The following is a 22,522-nucleotide window of genomic DNA, read 5'->3' as shown; positions in this document are numbered from 1 at the left end:
TCCTTCAGATAAACCGGGCCGAAACCATATAGGGATTTAAAGGTTAACACCAACACCTTGAATTGGGCCCGGAAAACTACTGGAAGCCAGTGTAGATTAAATAATACTGGTGTAATATGATCACGGCGACGGCTGTTTGTAAACGAGCCGCCGCATTCTGTACCAGTTGAAGTTTCCGGACCGTTTTCAAAGGTAACCCTACGTAGAGCGCATTGCAGTAGTCTAATCGAGAGGTGACCAGGGCATGTACTACCAGTGGGAGCTGATGAACAGGGAGGTAGGGTTGCAGCCTGCGTATGAGGTGTAGTTGGTACCAGGCTGCCCGGCTCACTGCCGAAATCTGAGCCTCCATGGACAGCCTGGAATCAAGAACAACCCCCAGGCTGCGGACCTGGTCCTTCAGGGGCAATTGTACCCCATTAAACCTCAGGTCAACAGGACCCAGCCTACCCCTGTCTCCCACAAGCAGTACCTCGGTCTTGTCAGGATTTAGCTTCAGCCTGTTCCTTCCCATCCATCCACTCACGGATTCCAGGCACTTGGACATGGTCTCCACAGCCAACTCTGGTGAAGACTTAAACGAGAGATAGAGCTTTGAAGAGCTGCTGCCGTTTGGCGTGGGGAATATCGGCCTAGACGGACCAAGGGCCTGGCCGGCAATAAGGCAAGCAGCTTCCTGCCAGACGCTGACAGTTGGGGGCTGCTTTGCGGCTGCAACCCAGATGGGGCCTGTGTGACGCTTCCAGTCACCCGCTGCCCCATAAGCCAAAGGGGGCGCTCCCGCTCCGCAGAGCCTAACGGCGGGGCGGAACCCCTGGCTCGGCCTGTTTACCCCAAAGTTTAAAACGTCCCATAACCGCTGTCCTGTGAAAAGCCATTCCCTCGGCGAGACGCGCTTTGGCCCGCCCCTGTCCGCCCCGCCTTCCCCGCGGAGTCCGGCGCTGCGCGGCCTTGCCAGGAACGAGATGGGGCCGAGGCGCTCACTGGGGCTGCAGAGGGTGATTGCCCGACTCGCCGCCAGGCAGGTGGAGGTCGAGCTGTCGGAGGAGCAGGAGGTGGAAAGGTAGGGCCCGGTCTCCCGCCCAGCCTCCCTTTCCCCGCTTCCCGGAGCTGCAGCTTCTCCTACGGACCTCGCCGCGTCTCTCTTTCTCTCTCTCGCTAGGCTGCTGCGGCGCCAGGCGAAGGAGATCCGCCTGCGCAAACTCCAGAGGCTGATGGAACCGCGGGGGCCCCCCGAGCGCAGCCTGACCCGCCAGGCGATGGAGCAGATTCGGTAAGAGGGGCCGGGAGGGCGTCGGAGGAGGAGGCGGCTCCGGTGCCCAGGCCGCGAGGCGCGGCCATCTAGGTCCGGCTCCTTCTCCCTCCTCGGCAGCCGTCAAGGGGCGAGGGCGCCGCTTCTACGAGCAGCTTCTCTTCCCTTCCTCCCGCTTCCCCACCAGGTATCTCAGCCGGGAGCTGCCCGAGGACTGGCCTGTCCCCCGCCTGGCGCGAGGCTTCCAGGTGGAGCCCGAGGTCATCCGCAGAGTCCTCAAGAGCCGCTTTTCGCCTTCTCCGGAGCGCAGCCGCAGGCAGGACTACAAAGCTGCCACCCAAAAGAGCGACTCTACGGCCACCGCTGCGCGCCACCGGGGCCTCTTGCCCAAGGAGGCCACCTTCCGGCTGCTGCCTGCCGGCCCCAGAGAAACTTCCTCTCGGCCTGTTACCCCCAAAGCACGGCCGGCCCCCTCTGCGCCGGAGGAGGAGGAGGAAGAGCAGGAGGCAGAGGCGGGCTGCGGCCGGAGGGTTCTGAGCGACACCGAGCTGGAGGCCCTGGCGGCGGAGGGCCGGGAGTCCCAGCTGAAAGTCGTGCAGAAGGGCCAGGAGGTCTTCGACGGCGACGGAAACCTCCTCTACAGGATCCCAGTTCCCCAGCAGGCCTGAGAGCAGCCGCCCTTGCTGCCTGGGGGAAGGCAGACCGGCAGGGCCCTTTCTGAGCAGGCTGTCTGGGCTGGACTTTTCCTGTACCTTAAATGGCCAAATTCAGCCTCAGAGGGTCTGCTGTAGGTGGGGAGACACTGGAGAGTTTCTGGCTACATCAGGGCTGGCACATCCTCACTTGAGGCCAAAGGGAGGACTTTGGCTTGGGGCCTCCCAGCCCCATAAGGCCTGGGGCAGTTTGTCTGAGTCTGCTCAAGGGAGGAGACTCCTGAATTTGGAGAGGCCATCCAGCACTGTGGGGCAAGTGGCAGTTATGTCCCTTTGCTGGAGCCCAGGCCCTGCAGTCAGGCAGTGGCCGCAGGGGGAATGAAATCCAGATCTCCTGGGCCCATCTCTGCCACTCACTAAGGCAAGCGCAGGATAGTAAACCTCTCTGCCTTTTTGAACATGTTTTGGGAGGGAAAGTGGCAACTGATCGATTCACCCTTGTTGCTTGAGCTCCTTAAAACATGCAGGTTCCTCAGACTTCTGTTACCCCTTCTGAAAAGTAGACTCCAACTGTTATGAAGAGCTGTTTGGAAGGTCGCTCACTCTTCAGTGTAGAAGAAGCTGATTTGTTGTTATTGTGGGCAACAGAGAAGCAATTTCTAGCAAACTGCCCAGTGGTCACATAGCTCCAGAGCTTGGAAAAGTTACTTTTTTGAACTACAGCTCCCATCAGCCCCAGCCAGTATGGCCACTGGATTGGGTTGATGGGAGTTGTAGTTCAAAAAAGTAACTTTTCCAAGCTGTGGCTTTTCCCCACCTAACACCCTCTAGAAGTTTTGGACTAGACCTCCCATTGTCCCTAGCCAGCGCAGCTGTTAGGAGTTGTAGTCTAAAACATCGGGAGGGCTTGAATGCCTGGCCATCTGGCCTCTTGGAGTGCACGTGGCGTGCCCATGGTTCTGCTGCCTGGAGCGCCACCTCCTCTATGATTCTATTATTTTCCCCACCCTGCCCTGCAGCTGATTGGAGGCAGTGCCCCTGCCTTGTTGGAACAGTCTGGCCGTTCAAATAATGGAAATAGTGTTTGTTGCCTGTCCATGATTGATTGAAGGGGGGAGGGTGAGGCAGGGAAAAAGCACAAGTAATTGAAAACAATTTTGCTGGACAAAACCCTCCCTAATCTTGGGGAGGGGGGCTCAGAGTCCTTGCCCCTTCTCGTTTGTCTTCTCAAACAAGAAACCCAAACTAATTCATCATGAGCAGGGATGCATCCCTGTGCCAGCCAGGAACACAGAGTGGGAGGTCTCTTGGTGGCCTAACTATCAATGACTTGGGGTGCTCAGGAGAAGAGCACGATCTGTAGGGGAAGAAGCTATAAGCAGCCTACCCCTAAAATCTCTCCAGAATGTAAAAGATTAAATTATACTGCAGGGGGTCTCTCATTTTCTGGTTTGGTGAAAACCTGCTGTCTGTTCCTAAAGCGGATGTTTCAGAGTTCTATTCTAATCCATGGGGAGTGAGGCAAGGGGGTGGGGGATGTCCCACTGTCTCTTGGGTGGATGGGAAGTGCTGTGGTGGACTTGGCTTCAGTGAGCCCCCAGTGCAGTGAAGAGGATGAGGGCTGAAGGGCTCAGGGACTGTGTGCAGAAGCCAGCATGGTGTGCAAGGATGACCTGTGTATAATTTGGATTACTGTTAATGTGAACTAATAGGGGAATGGATACAATCTCTACTAAATAAAAGTCTTTACTGGTACCACTACAGCATGGAACTAAAAGCAAGTGAATTAATGTACAGTTTCCAAGTTTTAAAGCATGAGTGAAGTCATAACCTCCAGGCTAAGCAATGAAAATGTGAGACTTGAATTCTTAACAATTCTTATAAAAAAGCCCCCCCCCCCCAAATTTCTAACAGCTTTTTTCATCAAATCCTTATTTAAGTAATAAAATCCGTAAATCTTCCAAGTCAGTGCTTGCTTCTTTTTTATTCTACAAACGTGCAGTTAACTCCATGGTTATATAAAGGAGCATGTGAGTCTCATTGCAGTGGCCTTGTGCAGTCACTCAATTCATTTCTGTGAGTTTGTGCAGAACGGCCAACATGTTTTTAGTCTGTTTTTATGATATTTTATAGTGTTTTTGTTTGCTGCCGTGGGCTCCTACTGGGAGGAAGGGTGGGATACAAATCTAATAAAAATCAGTGCCCTTACTGCCTTTAAGTGGCAACAGATGGGAAGGGTCATCGCATAATACTAGAGTACCTGCCGACCGTGCATGCGGTGAGTGCCCCAATTCCGGTTCCTGGCACCTCCAATGGGGGAAGACCATTTTTTGCCCGAGAACCTGAAATGCTGCAGCCAGGTGGAGCAGATAGAGGGATCAAAGGTCTGTCAGTATTCTGAGCCAGCTTGGTATGGCCACATGAAGACCATGAGCCAAACGGATAGAGTCACACACACTGAGGGCTTTGAATGTTCCTTTTACACTTTGCAGGGAGCAAAGGACAATATGGCTGCAAGTGAGTCCATGGAGAATAGCCATATTTGCATGCAGCCGAGTGCTGGTTTAGGGTTGAACTGGGGCAGTGGAAGAAGGCTGACCTTTGGTACTTTTTGGGGCGGCTGTTTTGCGGGGAATCCCAATTATTCAACATCTATATGAAGCCGTTGGAAGCGGTCATTAGGAGTTTTGGAGCAAGGTGTCGGCAATATGCTGATGACACAGCTCTATTTCTCCATAACATCTGAATTGGGAGAGGCTGTGAACACTCTGGATCGGTATCTGAATGCTGTAGGGGACTGCATGAGGGCCAATAAACTCTGCTTGAATCCTGGGAAGACAGCGGTTCTTTGGGTGGTGGTTCCTGTGTTCAGGGGATAGGCAAGTTACCTGTTCTGGATTGGGTCGTACTGTCTTTGCAGGAGCAGGCATGCCTGGATTCATCTCTGTCACTAAAGGCCCAAGTATCCTCTATGGCTAGGAGTGTCTTTTACCAGTTTTGTCTGGTTTGTCAACTACGGCAGTTCCTGGACAGGCATAGCTTGACCTCTGCAGTCCATGCATTGGTAACCTTGAGGCTGGATTACTGCAATACGCTCAATGTGGGGCTGCCCTTGGCCCTAATTCCGAAGCTCCAACTGGTGCAAAATGCAGTGGCCAGAATACTGATGGGAGCACATGGCCAATATCATATGACGCCACTTTTAAAACATCTGCACTGACTGCCCCTCTGCTACCAAGCCAGGTCCAAGGTCCTTGTATTAATTTACAAAGCCCTAAGCAACTTAGGGACCGCCTGAACCCTTGTATCCCAGCTCGATCACAGAGGTTCATCTGACCTGAAATCAAGCAGGCACCTTCTGTCTTAACTTTTACGTGCCTGCTGAAAACCTTTGTTTTGCCAGCTTATGCAGGCAATCAAGAACATGCTTTTTTAGCAACAATTGATCTTTGTTTTTATTGTATTTTCAATAAAAAAGATTCTGTGGTTGTTGTTTTACACATGTTGTAAACCGCTTTGATTTCTTTAACGCAGTAGCGGTATACAAGTATTTTTTATAAATAAAAAAGAACCACTACAGAAAGGGAATGTCAACTCGCGGGTAAGTTTTGGTCCAGCACTTTGAAGCGCCATTCAGCAACCGTCAAGTATGCATGACGGGAGATATCCTGGATGGTGGAGATATTTTTAAATGGAAATTCAGGTTTGTTATGGACTGTGAAGTTGATTGCAGCAGCACTGCGAGTCGGATGGTTAATTTTTTTTAGGAGAGGGCTGCTTTTCCAATGAATGCAACCCTCCCCAGCTCATTTCACACTCTCAGAAGAAAATCGTGGGAAAGCAGCCGGGGGCGACGTGCCCTGTAAAAATGGCCGCCTGCTGCTGCTGCAATTAACTTTGCACATGCACACATACGCCCCCTTCCATCTGCAGGCCCTTTTAAAATAAATAAGTGATTTTGGGCTTCCTGGACAACGCGGGGCATTGGCCACACACCAGAGGGTCTACAAGCCAACATTCTCCAGTTTAAGTTCCCTCGAAAATGCACATTTTACCGCGGAGTAGCTCAGGGAAAGAGCCCCGGTCCTTCCTTAGCTGCTACCGCTTGCTTGGCGGCGGGGGGGCGGGTTGGAGGTTTTGCCCAGTCGAGGCCTGAGTGTCCCCGCTGTTTCCCGTGGGCAGCGCTGCCTCCCTCCGCTGACGAGCGGGAGCCGGCGTGGAAAGAGCCCGCGAGCGCCGCCTGCGGCTCCGCACCAGTGCCCCACCGACAGACGCCCTCGGAGGAGACCTCCGCGTGGCTCTTGCCCTTCCAGGGTCGGGGGGCCGCCGCAAGCAGAGCCCGCGGAGAGAGGGCCGGCCCAGCACCCCGCTGCCTGCTTTGCCAGCCCCAAATCTCCCGGGCGGGCCCCGGGCTCAAGCAGCGCGCCCAGAGGTGCCTCTTGTGCCTGCCCGCCCTCCGGGGCTGCGGCTGTTCGGCATTCCGAAGCCTGCCTGCGGTTTGCGCCAGGGTCGTTTGGCTAAGCGCCGGCCCGTGTCCCTGACAGTGGGCAGAGCAGGCTTGGCCATGAGCGCTCCCGACGCGATTCGGCTGCTGGACGCCGCCGACTTCGCCGCCCGGAAGCACGCGGCACAGCGGCGCAAAGACCCCGAGGGTACGCCTTACATCAACCATCCCATCGGTGAGTCGCCTCCGCCCTTGCCCAAGGGAGAGGGTCTCCTAAGCATGCGCAGAGTGGGCTCAGCGGGGGTTGGAGCGAGGCTTCTCTGACCGGGTACGTTTCACTTCGAGCTCCTCGCCTTTTAGAAGTTAAACGCTGTCCCTCTGTGTGCCCCCTCAGGTGTAGCCCAGATATTGGCGCAGGAAGCTGGAATAACGGACATTGCAGTACTGCAGGTAAGGGCATGGCCTCAGATACTTCCCCTAGCTCATTTTAATGCTTCTAAGCCTAGCCTGGCAAGGCCTAATGTTGGAAACTCATAATAAAGCGTGCTACTGAGCATGTGCAAAGTGTCCTTTCCCCCATATGCAGAGAAACAGAGCAGCCACTGCAGAGGAGAGAGCAGGAAGCTGAAGTTCCAGGTACTTTTCCACTTAGAAACTGAGCACCAGCCATCTCCTATTTTCAGGCTGCTCTCCTACATGACACCGTTGAAGATACGGACACCACCTTCTCACAGATCGAGGAACACTTTGGGGAGGAGGTGAGGCGCATTGTGGAGGAAGTGACAGACGACAAGACGTTGCCGAAGATGGAGCGCAAGCAGCTGCAGATTGAACACGCTGCCCATAGCAGCAGGCCTGCCCGGCTGGTGAAACTGGCTGACAAGCTGTATAACCTGCGAGACCTGAACCGCTGCACCCCGCAAGGTCCATCTCTGACCAACTATCCCGAATAGCTTCCCTGAAGGGTGGAGAGCAGCTGGCAGTGCAAGGTCCTTGCTGGCCTTTTCTCCCTCACAAAACAGGAAGTCAAGAACTCATTAAGATTTCGACTACAGCTGCAATTTGACAGGGGAAGGGGATCTAATATTTTAAAACATTGACACTTGACAAATTAAAAACCTCCCCTATGCTGAACATAGCTACGGCCACAGAAAAACAGTTCAAATATAAAAACCTTGTGGCTTTTCCAAAATAGGCTCTGGTGAGCATCAGTTTCCACCTAGGGATATAGCAAACCTTAGGCAGCAACTACAGGAATAGGGTTAGCTGGTAGTCAGCAATGCAATTTTGGAGTGTCTCAGGGAGCTGGCTCAGCCTTCACGCTGCTCTCTGAGAGGCTCTCATCCCCACCTCAAAGTAGAGAGCCAATCCAACGATCACAGGGCTTGTGGTACAGCAGTTGCCATAGTTAGACGTGTGTATGTATGTGAGAGTTTCTGACTTGTGGATCTCTGTCTATTTGGCCAGGTTGGTCCGAGGAACGAGTCCAGGAGTACTTTCTTTGGGCCTCAAAAGTCGTGAAGAGCATGTGTGGGACAAGCCCGGTGCTGGAGGAGAAGCTGTGGCTGCTGTTTAAAGCCAGGGGGCTACCTGAGTGACAGTGCCAAGGTCCAGCCTACTCTACTGGAAGGGATACCAGGCTACAGACTTTGCTGAGCTGCTAGATCAAAAATGGAGAAGGCTTTTCACAATTGGCCTCCAGTCCCACTTACTCTTATCCTGCTTCAGGGTTTTTGCACTGCCCTCTGGATACTCCCATGCCATCTAATGCCTAGTGATGCCCCCTGCACATATTAGGATTATTGAACATGTGCTGGAAACAAGCCCACCCGGACAGAGGACTTTTCTTCCCTCCGGAACAAGCGTAGAGAGAATGGCATGCAAGGAGAGAAGATGAAAGTTGTGCTTTTGCTCCTCTTTTCTCTTCCCCCACCCCCTGGGGTGATAAAGGCATTCTGTGCAGCAGAGGAACCGAGCTTCAGGGTATTGCTTTTGTGCCTGATCTTCACCTCTCCTCTCTAGGCCTTTCTATCACACCACCTTCTCTGGAGTCAGAGATGAGGCCAGGACCACAGAGATTTCTTCTGCAGTTCCAGGGCAGACCTGTACTCTAGATCAAAGAGTGCAGTGGGGTGTCTATAGTTCTTAAGATCTGATCTATTTCCCCCCCCAGTTGGCAGGATAGTGAAAGAATGTATGTTGACAGTGGTCGTCAATAAAGATCTGAGCAGGATGTGACTCTGTGTTGGCACCAGTCTATAATCTGGCAAGGGAGTGGGTTGATTCTTTGGCCTCCTCCTGTGGGACAGTGGGATGGTTTCCAGCTTGGGGATGGGGGGACAGGGTGGGCTAGAGTGAAGCAACAGCAGGAACTGCTCCTGGTGTAAACCATGAAACAAGGTCCCTCCAGATCAGAATGTTTTCTTTGGGCTCTTAAAGCTGGCTGGATTGTAGTGGAGCAATCAAACTGGTATCTTGACAACGCTGGAGAAAGGAACTGCAGAGGTGGGCACACTTTGCTTTTGGGGCAAAGAGGATAGAGATCTCCGAGGGAGTAAGGCCAGCCTAGCTAGTGAAGGAAAAGCTGGTTGGGTTTTGTGCCATCTCTGAGGAAGGGGCACCCAAGCTTGTAGCTCCCTCTGCCCTCTTTGTGTGGCTTCTGAGGCCAGAGCGTGCCTGTGTGGGAAGGGGCACGCCGGGAGCAAGCACGGCCAGGTAGGCAAGCAAAGTCCTCTCCTAGCGGAAAAACAAGCTCGATACGTGGCCGCAGGTGACTCTGCCCTCCCAGCATCATTGCGAGAACGGAGGGGCTCATTAGCAGCAGCCGAAAGAGGTCCTCACCGTCCTAGTCCTCACTGAGTACGTAGCTAGAGGGATAAGAAAGGCGGTGGAACAATAAAATCAGCGCGCATGGGCGTGGACGGAACAATAATAGCGTCGCACATGGAAGTGGACCGAAGCTGGCTTCTCCTTGTTGTCACGGTAGCCGGCCACTTCCGGGCTGTTCCGGCAGCAACCGCGCCCGCTGCGGCTGGTTCCGAGGAGGGCGACCGTCGCTTGCCCCGCCGCTGCCATGGCCTCCCCCGGTCACCGCGACGCTCCGGAGCTGCCCGACTTCGGCCTCCTGAAGCGCCTCGCTCGGGACCAGCTGGTCTACTTGCTGGAGCAGGTGGGAGGAAAGGAAGGCGGCTCTCCCCGCTCCTCTCGCTTCGGCCCGGCCCGGCCCTGACTGCTTCTTCTCTCCCTCAGCTCCCAGGCAAGAAGGACCTGTTCATCGAGGCCGACCTGATGAGCCCCCTGGACCGAATCGCCAACGTCTCCATCCTCAAGGTGCCTCCGCCCGCCCCCCGCGAGGAAGGCCTCCCTGCTGCTCCCTCTTCCCTTTCTCCCCCAGTCCGCCAAGCAGGCAGACAGAAATTGACAGGTGCAGCTTCGCGCCCCTTTTTCTAAAGGAGCAGCCCGGGCAGTGGTGGGAAGACTTCCCCTGTTGTGTCTGGCCTGGGTTTAAGACAGCTGTTGAAGGCACCAAGTGCTCCTTCCTCCTCCAGGAGAAGAAGCCAGAGGGAAGGTGCAGAGATAAGCACCTGAAATTGCAGGTAACAGGAGCACTCACTGGAGCAAGCTGTTGTCCCCACCTGAATGCCATGCTTGTTGGCGGCTTCAGTCTTCCTGCTGCATATGTTGGGAGAAAGAGGAAAAGGGAGCTCCTCCGCCCCCCCCCCCCCAAAAAAAACCAGGGCATGAAACTGACCACTCTGTTTTCATCTCTTTGTACAGCAACATGAAGTGGACAAGCTTTACAAGGTGGAGAACAAGCCAGCCCACAGTACTAGTGATCAGTGAGTGCGTGGCACAAAGTGCCCTCTGTGCCCAGTGCTTATGGTGTCTGCTCCTTGGGGGGTGCCTGGCTAGTTGGTTGCCTGCCTGCCCACCTGCATTCCTCTCTTCTGCTTGTCAGGAGCACATTCTGTCAGGCAAAGGGCAGAACATATGTCCCTGTGGTCTGAGTACTGGGACCAGGTCACTAAGAGGAGGACAGAGCAGGGCTGTTTTCCTGACGGTTCCTTTCATGTTGTCTGTTTTTGTCTCTGCCTCTTTTCCTCAAGATTGTGCTTTTTGGTCCGGCCACGGGTCAGGAATATGAAGTATGTGGCAGGTGAGTTGGTGGCCAGCATGAGCTGGTCTGAGGGAGGAGCAATAATGGCAACTGTTCTTCAGCCTGGCAGGAGGTGCCAGTCTGGGCAATATGTGTTGGGCATTGTAGCTTTGGGTGGTCTGATCGTAGTAATCCCCTAAGGAACAGTGGAAGAAGATTGGATTAGTTGGGTCAGAGCAGAACCTGTTCTTGTCTTGCCCATGGCAGTATCTCAAGCTGCTCCCAGAACTCATGTGGGCGCTTGGTAATTTGGGAGCATGTGCTAGTCTGTCACCTTAGTTCCTGGCAGTCCACCTACCTGCATCTAGTTCAACCATCAACAAAGCTACAAGAATATTGAGCAGTTTGAGCAACTGGACCAAGGACAGAATCATGGAATTGGAAGATGTTCAAAGGTCATCTAGTCCATCCCCTTGCCAATCCAGGAAATCCACTACTGCAATATCCCTTATAAGTGGCCATTCAGCCTCTGAAGAAGCTGCACAATTCTTGGGGTATCTGCATCTAGCCTGCCCTTTGGAAAGTGCACTAAATTTTGGTGGGTTCTGGCACTGAGGAACAGCCCCAACTGAAGACAAAGAATGTTCTGCCCTAGGATTGCAGAGCTAAAGAGAACCACATTGTGTGCTTTCAGCCGGACAGCCATGGGCCATTGGGAAGTTTCCCCCACCCCCCTGACCCTACCTGCTGCTTCTCAGGAAGATCATCACAGCAAGCGGATGCCCCACTGGGTCCCATCCATTGGCCATTTGCCCTGGGGCTACTGCAGTGCAGAAAGGAGGCATGCTCTGACCTCATCTACTGGGTACGGGGCCAAGGGGTGCTGGGTACTGTGTGTGAGTTCTTGGGTGTTTTGTATTATTATAACCTGTTGCAAACTGTTTTGAGGATAATTTAAAATAAATAAAGGGGACCTTGGGAAATCTTTTGCTGGGCTGCCCAGGATGGGCCTGGTCAGCCTCATCTGCTCCTTGAACCATATCTTTTTCTAGACATAGTGAACTCTGATAAGGCAGCTGGTCGGACCCGCAAGTACAACATTATCTTCAGTCCTCAGAAGGCAAGTATCCAGCAGACTGGCTTCTTTCAGTAGAGGGGGTGCCTTCTGAATAGTCCAGAGATGGCTCAGCAGTGACATGTTTCCATCCTGAAGTGCTGCTTGTTTGGCCTCTCTGGCCATTTGACATTTCCCAGTCTGTTTTGTGACTGCTGCTTGTGCTGTTCATCCCATCTGTGTCTTGACTTGTGCCGGCTTGCAGAAGGTCCCAGGTTCAACCCCCCACATTTCTAGGTAGGGCTGAAATGTCTCATTTGAAACACTGGAGAGCTGCTCTCAGTCAGTGGGGGCAATTCTGAGCTAGATGGACCAGTGGATTGACTTGGTATAAGGCAGCTTTCTGTGTAGTTTGGGCAGTGGGTGGAAGCTGGAAGATGAAAGAGGAGGCCTTCAAGTGCACAGAAGTATGTTTTGTTGAGCTTAACATTTTTCAAATTGAATTCTTCAGGGGCACTTTTCACCACAGCCAATTTCAGGCTTTGCAACAGAATTCAGAGACTAAAGGCTAAAATTGGTCATGCCTTTGATTTAATGTAAAACATACTTCTCTGCGCTTGGACGTCTCGTCCCTTTTTTTCTCAATAGAAGGGAGTTTTAGGCATACTCAGGCTGATTGTTTCCAAAGCTACCTGGAGCCAATTATCTTCTCCATCTTTTGCAGTTCTACACATGTGAGATGGTGTTGGAAGAAGAGGGGATCTATGGGGGTAAGTTTCAGAAACATGGAGATTTCTCATGGCAAGTCAGCAGGATCAAAGCTGGGTGCAGGGGGCGGGCGGGCTGTACATGAGGCGAGGTAGTAATTCAGCCGGTGATTGGCTGCCTACCATCCCCTTTCCTGAGCTTAGAAACTTCCGGGCAGTCACCAAGCAGCTAGCACAGACATAGTGAATGGCATGTAAAGCGTAGGTGTTGTCAAAGGCAAAAGCTCATCTGACCTCTCCTGGTTCCCCTGAAGATGTGACCTGGGATGAATGGTCCTTCTACCTACTGCCTTTGGATGATGACATCATCAGCATGGAACTGCCAGAATTCTTCCGTGACTATTTCCTGGTCAGTATTGACTCCTGTGATGCACAGGCCTCTTTACTCTTGGACTGCTTGCCCAACGCCACAGAAATTGGAGCTGTGGGCATGGAATGTGTCTGGTCCAAGGGCAACTATCCAAAGCTCTAGCTTTGGCTCTCCTAACCCACAGCTGGGCCCCCATCTCCCTTCCTACTTTTGCTGAAGTGCAGCTAGCTGAGGACCTGAGCAGACTCTCTTTTTTAAAAGAAAGTTTATTTCTATTAAACTCCCACACAATCTTGAAACAAGTAGCTAATATACATACTACGTTGTACGTTGTTATAGACAGATTTATGTGACAAGATCAAGCTGTAATTGTATCCTGTTAAAAAAATTATGTGTTATAAACTTTGAGTATGCTAGATATATAACTGACAACTGGACTCCCAGCTGCAGGACTAGACTAGTAACTTGGCCATAATATGCTGCTGGTAGGCTGCTGATTTGACTTGTGTTAGTAGCTCCGAGGTACCATTCTGGTTGGCTTGGGTTGTACCTGTTTTACAAAAGCCAGTGTAGTGTAGTGGTTAAGGTGTCGGACTATGACCTGGGAGACAAGGGTTTGAATCTCCACTCAGCCATGAAGCTCACTAGGTGACCTTGGGCCATTCACTGTCTCTCAGCCTAACCTACCTAACAGGGTTGTTGTGAGGATATAAAGGGTGGTAGAACCTTGAGCTCCTTGGAGGAAAGATGAGATATAAATATAGGAAACAAACAAAAAAATGCCAGTCTTGCTGCAGTGAGCATGTACAAGAGAGACTTGCAAGTCTCGTACTAATTTAACTACGCCAAGACATAGTACCTGATTAGGAATTTTATGTGTAACTTGAGAAGACCCTTTTGATGAGGGCCTTCCATTTCCAGCTGCCCAGGCCAGCTACAGTCTTTACTGTTCTTGTGCCCCAACAGGAAGGGGATCAACGCTGGATCAGCACCATGGCCCAGGCTTTGCAGCTGCTGAACTCCCTCTTTGGCCCATTTACCAGGACCTATGGAATTGGCCGGTGTGCCAAGGTGCAGCCTTGTTGGGACAGGAAGGGCTGGCTGGGTGGGTGGGTGGGAGAGGGATGTGGTCCAGAGAGCTAAAGCCTCTGGGTGGGGTGAGATGTGTGGGTTTGGGTATGAACTGAGTGTGAAGCGGAAAGCTCTACATCAAGATGTTTCCAGGGCTCCCCTTCAGCACCACCTTCAGATCATGGTAGGTGGAGTTTGTGTGGGACTAGTAAGTAGCTGGATCCTGTTAAGTCACTTAAATGGGGCAGGGGAGGAGGTCAGGCAGGGTCCTACCTCCTTGATGGGCCCCCCTCCTGGCTGAGGGATGGGCTTTGCTGACTGACAGGATCTGATCTTCTCCCAGATGGTCCATGAGCTCTGGCGTGAAGTGGTGGAAGAGAGCGAGGTTGACAGTGTGGGCCGGAAGCCAGAGATTGGCCACATTTTCCTCATGGACAGAGGTAAGGGCATAACAGTGATGTTGTCTTGGACAGGGGGAGCTGGTGCAGCTTCCCAGCCTATGGCCATTGGCTAGCTTGCTTTGGGTGCCGGCTCCAGCCTCCCAACAGGTGGACTGCAGCTTTCCCAACGTGTGTGTATAAGTGAACAAAAGAGCAAACATGACGCTCAAGCAGGTGTTTCTCTGAAAAGTGGCACTGCTGAAGTGTTGTCTTAAGGTGGCCTGGAGGGCAACTGGAGAGGCAGCAAAGAAGGTTTAGGCAGGAGGGGCAAAGGGGGAGGGCTGATGTGGCCCACCTGGAAAGGGAGGGCTTGAGGGTCACAGCTGGGAGTTTCTGAAAGAGCCAAGCCCATGTGCCTGATGCAAGCAAGCACAATGGATTTTGCTAGGCTGGAATCCAAGATGCCATAAAACAACAGAGACATCCTTGCCATGGGAAGCAGTCTTCTCCTGAGTCGGACCCTGGACCACGTAGCTCTGTATTGTCACCTCTGCCTGGGAGTGGCTGCCCTGCCCCTACCTGAAGATGCCGTTGAAGACTGAGCCCTGGGACCTCCTGCATGCAAAGCAAAGGCCCTGCCACTGAGCTACATTGGCCCCAGGGCTGAAGAGGCCAGCTCCTGCATGGGCCAGCTCCTGTTGGGCATACCCCATCCTTCCACTGGCTCTCTTTTCAGACGTAGATTACATCACGGCCCTTTGCTCTCAGGTGGTGTACGAAGGCTTGGTGGATGACACATTCCGCATCAAGTGTGGTAAGTTTCCCTCACACACAGACCCATACACAAGGCTGCCTTTCCACATGCCTCTTCCTCGAGGGCCAGGAGGAGCTGCCTCCCAGGATAATCACCGAGCAGCTCACACTGTAGCCAGTCTTGGAGGCAGAGGCCACCTGCACACCCGGTGAGTGTCCTGGTCTGTTCACTTCCTGCAGGAAGCGTGGACTTTGGCCCCGATGTCACTTCCTCTGACCGGAGCATCAAAGTCCTGCTGAATGCCCAGGACAAGGTGAGCCTGTCCCTTCCCCCATCATGTTCTCCCTGGGGGCCACGGATGGACACAGCCTTTGTCTGAGAGTAGAAGGGCTTTTGAGAGCAGCTGCATGGGCTGCCTGGTGGTGATGTAGGCGGATAGCAGAAGGTGCTTCTCTTGGCCACCTTGTTGGGAGTGTTGGTGCTGCGAGTCAAGGGTTGGCCTGGCTTCCTAGAGGCTGGGGGTGGAGTTGGCCATACTGCCTGCATCTCTCTGCAGGTGTTCAACCAGATCCGCAACGAGCACTTCTCCAGCGTCTTTGGTTTCCTGAGTCAGAAGGCACGGAACCTGCAGGCACAGTATGATGTGAGTGGGAAGAGTGGAGAGGGCAGTGGAGGGAGTGGAGGAGGGCAATGATCCCTGGATTGCCCAGCATGCAAGGTGCGCTCTCCCTTTGCAGCGACGGCGTGGAATGGACATCAAGCAGATGAAGAACTTTGTCTCCCAAGAGCTAAAGGGCTTGAAGCAAGAGCATCACCTGCTGAGCCTCCGTAGGTCTCTCTCTGTGGGGGCAGCAGCTTCAAAGTGAATGATCAGGCAGGAGGGCCACAGTTTCTCAGCATCAAAGCGTCACTGACTTCCTTCTACAGATGTGGCCTGTTGGCCTATTTCTGGGGTAGAGAACCTGTGGCCCATGAGCCACCTGCTGCTTTGGGCCTAAATTTCACACAGCCCACAGAAACTGGGTGGGGCAGAGAGGGGGCTATGCAATCCTGCAAATTGCACCCACCACCAGCTGCAACGAACACCCTTCATAGGTAAGAGGTTCCCTGCCTGTGCTGCCGTAGTTCAAGAATTCTTTGTGCCCACAGATATTGGCGCCTGTGAGTCCATCATGAAGAAAAAAATAAAACAAGATTTCCAGGAGCTATTGAAGACCGAGCATGGTAAGATCGTGAGCCTTCCCACTCAGTTTTGCTTCCTGAGCCCTGCTTAGGAGGCTCATTTTCAGGGATAAAAAGATCCAGATGCCCAGTAGGTATTTATTATTATTTATTATTTTATTCAGCTTATATCCCGCCCGACTAGCAAACAGCTCTCTGGGCGGCAAACATAGAAACATATACAATAATAAAATTACAAGATCAATATAACAAATATAAAAGTACATCATCTAAAATACCAATTACAACATTTACATAAATAACTTAGATTAAAATGCCTCAGAGAAGAGAAAGGTTTTAACCTGGCGCCGAAAAGATAATAGTGTTGGCGCCAGGCGTACCTCCTCGGGGAGACTATTCCACAATTCGGGGGCCACCACTGAGAAGGCCCTAGATCTTGTTACTACCCTCCGGGCCTCCCTATGGGTCGGGACCCGGAGGAGGACCTTCATAGTAGACCGTAGTGTACGAGCCGGTTCATAACGGGAGAGGCGTTCCTGCAGGTATCGTGGTCCCGCGCCGTATAAGGCTTTATAGGTTAATACCAACACTTTGAATCTGGCCCGGTAGCATATTGGAAGCCAGTGCAGGCGAGCCAGAACAGGTGTTATATGCTCAGACCACTTAGTTCTTGTTAGCAGTCTGGCCGCCGTATTTTGCACTAGCTGTAGCTTCCGAACCGTCTTCAGAGGTAGCCCTACGTAGAGCGCGTTGCAGTAGTCCAAACGTGAGGTTACCAGAGCATGAACCACTGATGTAAGGTCCTCCTTACTCAGATAGGGACGTAGCTGGGCTACCAACCGAAGTTGGTAAAACGCATTCCATGCCACCGAGGCTACATGGGCCTCGAGTGATAGGGAAGAGTCTAAAACGACTCCCAAACTACGAACCTGATCCTTTAGGGGGAGTGTAACCCCGTCCAGGACAGGGTATGTATCCACCATCTGACCAGAGAAACCATCCACCAGCAGCATCTCAGTCTTATCTGGATTGAGTCTCAGTTTGTTAGTTCTCATCCAGTCCATTGTCGCATCCAGACAACGGTTCAGCACATCGACTGCCTCACCTGAAGAAGATGAAAAGGAGAAGTAGAGCTGCGTGTCATCAGCGTACTGATGACAACGCACTCCAAAACTCCGGATGACTGCACCCAACGGCTTCATATAGATATTAAAGAGCATGGGAGACAAGACCGAACCCTGCGGGACCCCATATTGGAGAACCCACGGGGTCGAGCAATGTTCCCCAAGTATTATCTTCTGGAGACAGCCTGCCAAGTAGGAGCGGAACCACTGCCAAGCAGTGCCTCCAACACCCAACTCCGCAAGTCTCTCCAGAAGGATACCATGGTCGATGGTATCAAAAGCCGCTGAGAGATCAAGGAGAATCAACAGAGTTACACTCCCTCTGTCTCTCTCCCGATATAGGTCATCACACAGGGCGACCAAGGCCGTCTCAGTGCCAAAACCAGGTCTGAAACCTGATGCCTCAAAGACTGGGCTTGGCAACTGGATTGCTGTAGAGCCAGGAAGCTAGTCTCTTTTCTGGCTTCTGGGGAATCTCACTGCCTCCTGAGTTTTGCAAAAACTTGGAACCCCAAATGTTTTGTTTGCCCCCCCCCAAAAAAAAATTTCTCACTTGTACTCCCGAGGTTTGGATGAGGTAATAAAACTGCAACCCCCAAACAGTCAATCACAACTAAACTAAATATAAAACCTACAGCCGTTGATCTTGGCTCTTCGTAGGTAGCCCAAACAGGTAAGGTTTCCAGAACAAGCGGACAATAGTCGGGCACTGAATTTGGGGAGTCTCCCTTGGAAGAAGAGAGAGGTCCACAATGGGGTATGGGGGGAACCACTATGCTTGCCATTCTTAGTGCTGCCCCCCCCCCATTTTCAAAACTGGTACATCCAAGAATGTTCTGAGCCTCAGTAGGTCGATCCACATGGCACAGTTTCTGCTTTCTGGTCCTGAAGGTTTGCAAGCCTCTCTGAGTGTGACTCTTCCAAGGAGCACTGCTGGGAAGCAGGGGAACTTTTTGGAAACAGGCATGTTGAATCCTGTGGCAGAGAGTCTCGTGATCCTCTGCCTGGGGCTGACCTTGGCTCTCTCCTTTGCAGCCCTCCTGGAAGGCTTTGATATCCGGGAGAGCGTTAGCTTCATCGAAGAGCACATTGGCCGGCAGGTGAGGGGGTAGCCTGTGCTTGAGAGGGGGGGGAGAGCAGGCTGTGGGGAGGAGGTGCAGGTATTGACCTGTCAGTGTCTTGGTTAACCAGACCATGTGAGTGGGAGCAGAAATCCAGTCTACAAAAGGGAAATGAAAGAGCTCACTTTTATTTGACAATGCAGTTGCTACAAGTATTATGTTAGTTTTTTGGACCACAAAAACTTAGCCCACAAGAGGGGATAATTACCAAATAACTCTGTGGCTGTTGGCAACCTCATGGCCAGTCCTCTGATCTTTAGGCAGAAAGAAGGCCCAGATCTTCTCTGGTCAACCTAGGGCGGGTGAGCAAGGCTTCACCAACGGCATAGGCAGACTGATCCTGGAAGGTGCTGGCCACAGACACATTTCTAATTAACACGGCTGGAGCTGGTTGTGCTGGATTCTTCTTGTTTAACTTCCCGTTTTGTATCTTCTGCCTTTTTATACACCTTGCGTCTTTGGGTAGCCTTGCCTACTCATTTTCTTACTAAAATGGATTAGTGACTTTGTGGTATTTTGGTGTTGGATGTTATATTTGTTATGTGAATCACAGAATGCATGATCTATGCACAAATGTCTTTGTCAGCCTCTGGGTGAAAAGCGGAAGCTTCTGCTAATATGAAACATGTTCCTTTTAATCGCCATTTAATCGACTGGGACCTCCCACTGTCTAGAGTCCATGACTGCCTCTCATCACCCATTTCCCAATTTCTCTCTCAAATTCACAGCACACTCTCTTTTTTCTTATCATTGCTTCCAAGTTCTGTAAACTCGAATACGAATATAGTTTATTCAAGGTCTGCTGGCCACAGCTTTTCAGCCAACTCTGCCTAGTTCTTTAAGCTAATTTCTGCCAGCCATTCCCCAGTCAGGTCACTCAGCAGCATCCCATCTCCCTCATGCTGCCTCCTTTTGCTAGCTGCTGACATGAGCATTGGACGCCACCGTGCCGATTTGCAAGAGCAATGGCTCCGTTCAAGCCAAGGCCTTCAAGGCCCATGCATTGACATCTTCCTTCCTTCCTTCCTTTCTCCCTCTCCCTCCTTCCTTGCTGGGGCAGGTCTCCCCCATCGAGAGTCTGCGTATGCTGTGCCTGTTGTCGATCACAGAGAATGGTGAGTGCCCTGTGGTAGGAGAAGGGGAGACGTGGAGGCATCCAGGGGGCACTGCTGTGCATTGACCTCTCTGCATCTTTCTGGTTTCTCTAGGGCTTGCCCCCAAGGATTATCGCTCCCTGAAAACCCAGTACCTACAGGTGAGGTGGGGAGGGAAAAATGGGCCCTCCCTCTTCCTGGCCAGCGTGCACTCTCCTGAGCCTAGTTGCCCCTGGGTGGTGCTTGGCCTCCCACTCCCACCTTTTGTGGTGATTCGCCCAGCATCCCGCCCCCCTCTTATGATCAGTGAAGTTTCTGCCCTGATGCCCACCTTCACATCTCCCCTCCTGGCTAGAGCTACGGACCAGAGCACCTGCTGACCTTCCACAACCTGAAGCATCTGGGCCTCCTGGTGGAGCAGGTGCCTGGGGAGACCCTGACAGCCGTTGAGAATAAAGTCAGCAAGCTGGTGACTGACAGAGCTGCAGGTACAGGGGGTCATGGCCCTTTGGCGCCCCTGCGTGGCTGGGGGAGGGGCATTCGTATGAGCCAGAAACCTGCATTTGCTCAGCAGCACAAGTGCCCCATAAAGCCCCCTTGGTCAAGCACCTGCTTCCCTTTGCTTTCCTCTTCCAGGGAAGCTCTCGGATGCCTTCAGTTCACTGGCCAGGAAGAGCCACTTCCGAGGCATCAGCAAGAAGCTGGGACTGGTGAGGACTGTTGGAGGGGGCCCTGTGGGGCAGGCGAAGGACTGCAAACATCCTCACATAATGACTCTGTTCCCCACAGATCCCCCGTGTGGATGGGGAATACGACCTGAAAGTGCCCCGGGACATGGCCTACATCTTCAGTGGCGCCTACATCCCCCTCAGCTGCAAGATAATAGAGCAGGTGCAGTGCAACCCCCCCCCCACACACACACACACTCTTGGCCCTGGCCAGCCCCCCCCCCAGATTGCCCCAAGTGAGGTCCAGATGACTCTCTTGCAAGTGCTGCGGCCGCCAGTATCTCCGCCTGACATGTCTGCCTTGCGCTGCAGGTGCTGGAGCGCAAGAACTGGCTGGGCCTGGAAGAGGTGGTGCGGCTGCTTGGGGGGAATGAATTTGCTGTTGCAGGTAAGTGGACAAGAAGGACCAGCACGCTTCCCTGTTGCTCTTCCACCCCAAGGGTGGCATTCTCTGCTGGTCACTTCTTCCACGTGTCATGTTTGCTGGGGGGGAGGGTAAGAGGTCCCCTGGGGATGGAGCATGGGGTCTGCAAGCTTTGTGCCCTCTGTTGTACCTGGCCTTGGACGGGGGGGGGGGGAGTGGCGGCTAGAATCCTGTTACTGATTTAGGAAAAAATAGACTGCATTCCTGTCTTTAAAAAACAAAAATCCATGTCTTAACACACGTCTGTAGAACATTGAAAAAGCATATCATTAAATGTACAATATTATCAAGCAACAGACAGCCAGGTAAAATGAGCTGAACATAGGAAGTTGCTTCATACTGAGTCAGACAACTGGTCCATCTAGTCCTGTATTGTCAACACTGACTGGCAGCAGCTCTACAAGATTTCAGGCAGTTATTTTTCCCAGTCCTACCTGGAGATTGAACCCGAGACCTTTGCATGCAAAGCATGTTCTCTACCACCGAGCTAAAGTTCTTCCCAGGCTAAGTTCACAAAGAGTTCCGTTTATTTGTAGTGATTCTTGCTGCTTGTGCCTTTTTTTTTGTAGTTCTGCTTCAGTGCAGTGTTTGTACTTCTTTTCATCTTGTCTGCCTGGAGGTTGGCCGTCACGTCTGGAATTCACCTGAGACAGACTGGCTTCCGTCAAACTCTGTTCTCCTTGCAGATGCTGCTCTAGAGGAGAATCCTGCTTGGGACTCGCAGCGCATCATTCTGGTGGTCTTCTTAGGCGGCTGCACCTTCTCTGAAATCTCCGCTCTTCGCTTTCTTGGCAGAGAAAGAGGTACAAGCTATACCGATCCAGAGGCGATAGCTGTTTGGTGACTGGCAGTGGGTGCTTGGTTTATTATTTCAGGGAGCAGCTGTCTTATGGGGCATAATTGATCTTTTTGCCAACTATTTTAAATTTTACAAGGAAAGCTAGCTCCTGTTTCTAGCCCTTATGAAGATATGCTTGAAACAGTGAGCAGAAGGCAGCGAGGTGATCAGTTACGCCTTCCCGCAGTCTGGAGGTGGCGTCAGGCCTCTCTCTTATAGCTGCTTGTCCTTCTCTGCTCAATAAATTATGCAGATAAGTAGACAGATGCAAGCGTCCTGAAACAGCATATTTTCAAGCTGCTGAGTTGAGCCTTTTTTAGTTCAGGAAAACTTTTTTAGTGCAGTCTGCCTTGTTTACCTAACTCCAGGAACCCAGTGGGGGGCTTTTCTTCTGAACAGATTCCTGCCAGCCTTTGTCTTGTAATTTGTCTTGTAATTTCACTGTCTTAACAGGAATCAGGTTCCTATTCCTGACAACAGCCATCACTAACAGCTCACGGCTGCTGGAATCCATGGTAGAGACGAGGACATGAGAGCCTGAGCAAGGCACATGTGATGTGGATGGTGGTCTGCATTTGCGGCAAGGCTACCTGGAAAGTTTCCCTCCCAGTGCTTTCTGAAGGCTGGCAGCTGGGAGAGCCACTTCACCACCCAGCAAAAAACTGGCCTTGGATATCTGCTTCCCTCCTTCCTCAGACCAGCCAGGACAGGCTGCAGGCCCCTCTAGCAGGAGCCTGGCTGTCCGCTTATCTGAACTTTGTGCTGCCTCCTGTCCAAGGACAGGGCCTCACTCCGTCATGGCGCTTGGCTGTGGCCTTCCCCTGCCCCCTTCCTGCTGCAATATTGGGGGCATGTGGGTGTTCGAGTCACCTGCAAGTTTGACCCCTGTCATTAGTGTGAGCCGCGTAATAAAGGTGTGTCTGGCTGCCAGTCCACGTACTGGACTTTTCTTCACACACACACACACACCCCGTTAACATGGGGGGAAAGCAGGGGTGAGAGGGCAGGAACGGAACTGGGAACAGGAGGGTGGCTGCTGCTTCTGTTGCTGTCTTTTTTGTATACCATCGTTCAAAATTGCCAGAGTGGTTTACATAAAAAGAAAAACAAAGAAAGAATAAAGTTGACCTCTTCAACCATAAAGCATAAGGGCTCAAAAGGAGGAGGAGCTATCAGAGGGCTCTGGGGGGAGGCAGGTCTGTGGGGAAAAACTCCTCCCTCCCGCCCTCC

General features: G+C 52.3%; 3 protein-coding genes across 3 annotated transcripts; all 3 read left to right on the top strand.

Moving 5' to 3' along the window:
• Positions 1–583: 583 nt before the first annotated feature.
• NGRN (neugrin, neurite outgrowth associated) lies at positions 584–3,869 on the top strand. The gene is made up of 3 exons (XM_061595600.1): positions 584–1,063; positions 1,163–1,273; positions 1,440–3,869. The coding sequence occupies exons 1-3, from the start codon at positions 966–968 to the stop codon at positions 1,918–1,920; spliced, it is 690 nt and encodes a 229-aa protein (XP_061451584.1). The 5' UTR covers positions 584–965; the 3' UTR covers positions 1,921–3,869.
• A 1,996-nt stretch (positions 3,870–5,865) lies between these two features.
• On the top strand, positions 5,866–8,587 carry HDDC3 (HD domain containing 3). Its single transcript, XM_061595718.1, has 4 exons — positions 5,866–6,584; positions 6,744–6,799; positions 7,033–7,273; positions 7,817–8,587. The coding sequence occupies exons 1-4, from the start codon at positions 6,470–6,472 to the stop codon at positions 7,945–7,947; spliced, it is 543 nt and encodes a 180-aa protein (XP_061451702.1). The 5' UTR covers positions 5,866–6,469; the 3' UTR covers positions 7,948–8,587.
• Positions 8,588–8,678: 91 nt separating this feature from the next.
• On the top strand, positions 8,679–22,450 carry VPS33B (VPS33B late endosome and lysosome associated). Its single transcript, XM_061595713.1, has 23 exons — positions 8,679–9,518; positions 9,599–9,679; positions 10,127–10,188; positions 10,456–10,505; positions 11,498–11,565; positions 12,224–12,269; positions 12,521–12,615; positions 13,543–13,647; positions 13,991–14,087; positions 14,764–14,841; positions 15,021–15,094; positions 15,338–15,424; positions 15,519–15,609; positions 15,931–16,005; positions 18,123–18,187; positions 19,269–19,323; positions 19,417–19,463; positions 19,658–19,790; positions 19,939–20,012; positions 20,092–20,193; positions 20,343–20,418; positions 21,141–21,257; positions 21,746–22,450. The coding sequence occupies exons 1-23, from the start codon at positions 9,423–9,425 to the stop codon at positions 21,823–21,825; spliced, it is 1,854 nt and encodes a 617-aa protein (XP_061451697.1). The 5' UTR covers positions 8,679–9,422; the 3' UTR covers positions 21,826–22,450.
• The last annotated feature ends 72 nt before the right edge of the window (positions 22,451–22,522 follow it).

Source organism: Rhineura floridana, chromosome 14 (assembly GCF_030035675.1).
Source record: "Rhineura floridana isolate rRhiFlo1 chromosome 14, rRhiFlo1.hap2, whole genome shotgun sequence".
NCBI classification, from domain to species: Eukaryota; Metazoa; Chordata; class Lepidosauria; order Squamata; family Rhineuridae; genus Rhineura; species Rhineura floridana.
The sequence above is the reverse complement of the archived record's forward strand: the minus strand, read 5'-3'. Positions and strand labels throughout refer to the sequence as shown.

What these genes read in the sequence shown, in the direction of transcription:
- NGRN (XM_061595600.1), top strand. Translation starts at nt 966, where the DNA reads ATGGGGCCGAGGCGCTCACTGGGGCTGCAGAGGGTGATTGCCCGACTC. An exon ending in GAGGAGCAGGAGGTGGAAAG is followed by an intron (nt 1,064 to 1,162) that starts GTAGGGCCCGGT and finishes CTCTCTCGCTAG; the next exon opens with GCTGCTGCGGCGCCAGGCGA. An exon ending in CAGGCGATGGAGCAGATTCG is followed by an intron (nt 1,274 to 1,439) that starts GTAAGAGGGGCC and finishes CTTCCCCACCAG; the next exon opens with GTATCTCAGCCGGGAGCTGC.
- HDDC3 (XM_061595718.1), top strand. Translation starts at nt 6,470, where the DNA reads ATGAGCGCTCCCGACGCGATTCGGCTGCTGGACGCCGCCGACTTCGCC. An exon ending in TTACATCAACCATCCCATCG is followed by an intron (nt 6,585 to 6,743) that starts GTGAGTCGCCTC and finishes GTGCCCCCTCAG; the next exon opens with GTGTAGCCCAGATATTGGCG. An exon ending in GAACCGCTGCACCCCGCAAG is followed by an intron (nt 7,274 to 7,816) that starts GTCCATCTCTGA and finishes CTATTTGGCCAG; the next exon opens with GTTGGTCCGAGGAACGAGTC.
- VPS33B (XM_061595713.1), top strand. Translation starts at nt 9,423, where the DNA reads ATGGCCTCCCCCGGTCACCGCGACGCTCCGGAGCTGCCCGACTTCGGC. An exon ending in CCAACGTCTCCATCCTCAAG is followed by an intron (nt 9,680 to 10,126) that starts GTGCCTCCGCCC and finishes CTCTTTGTACAG; the next exon opens with CAACATGAAGTGGACAAGCT. An exon ending in GCCCACAGTACTAGTGATCA is followed by an intron (nt 10,189 to 10,455) that starts GTGAGTGCGTGG and finishes CTTTTCCTCAAG; the next exon opens with ATTGTGCTTTTTGGTCCGGC.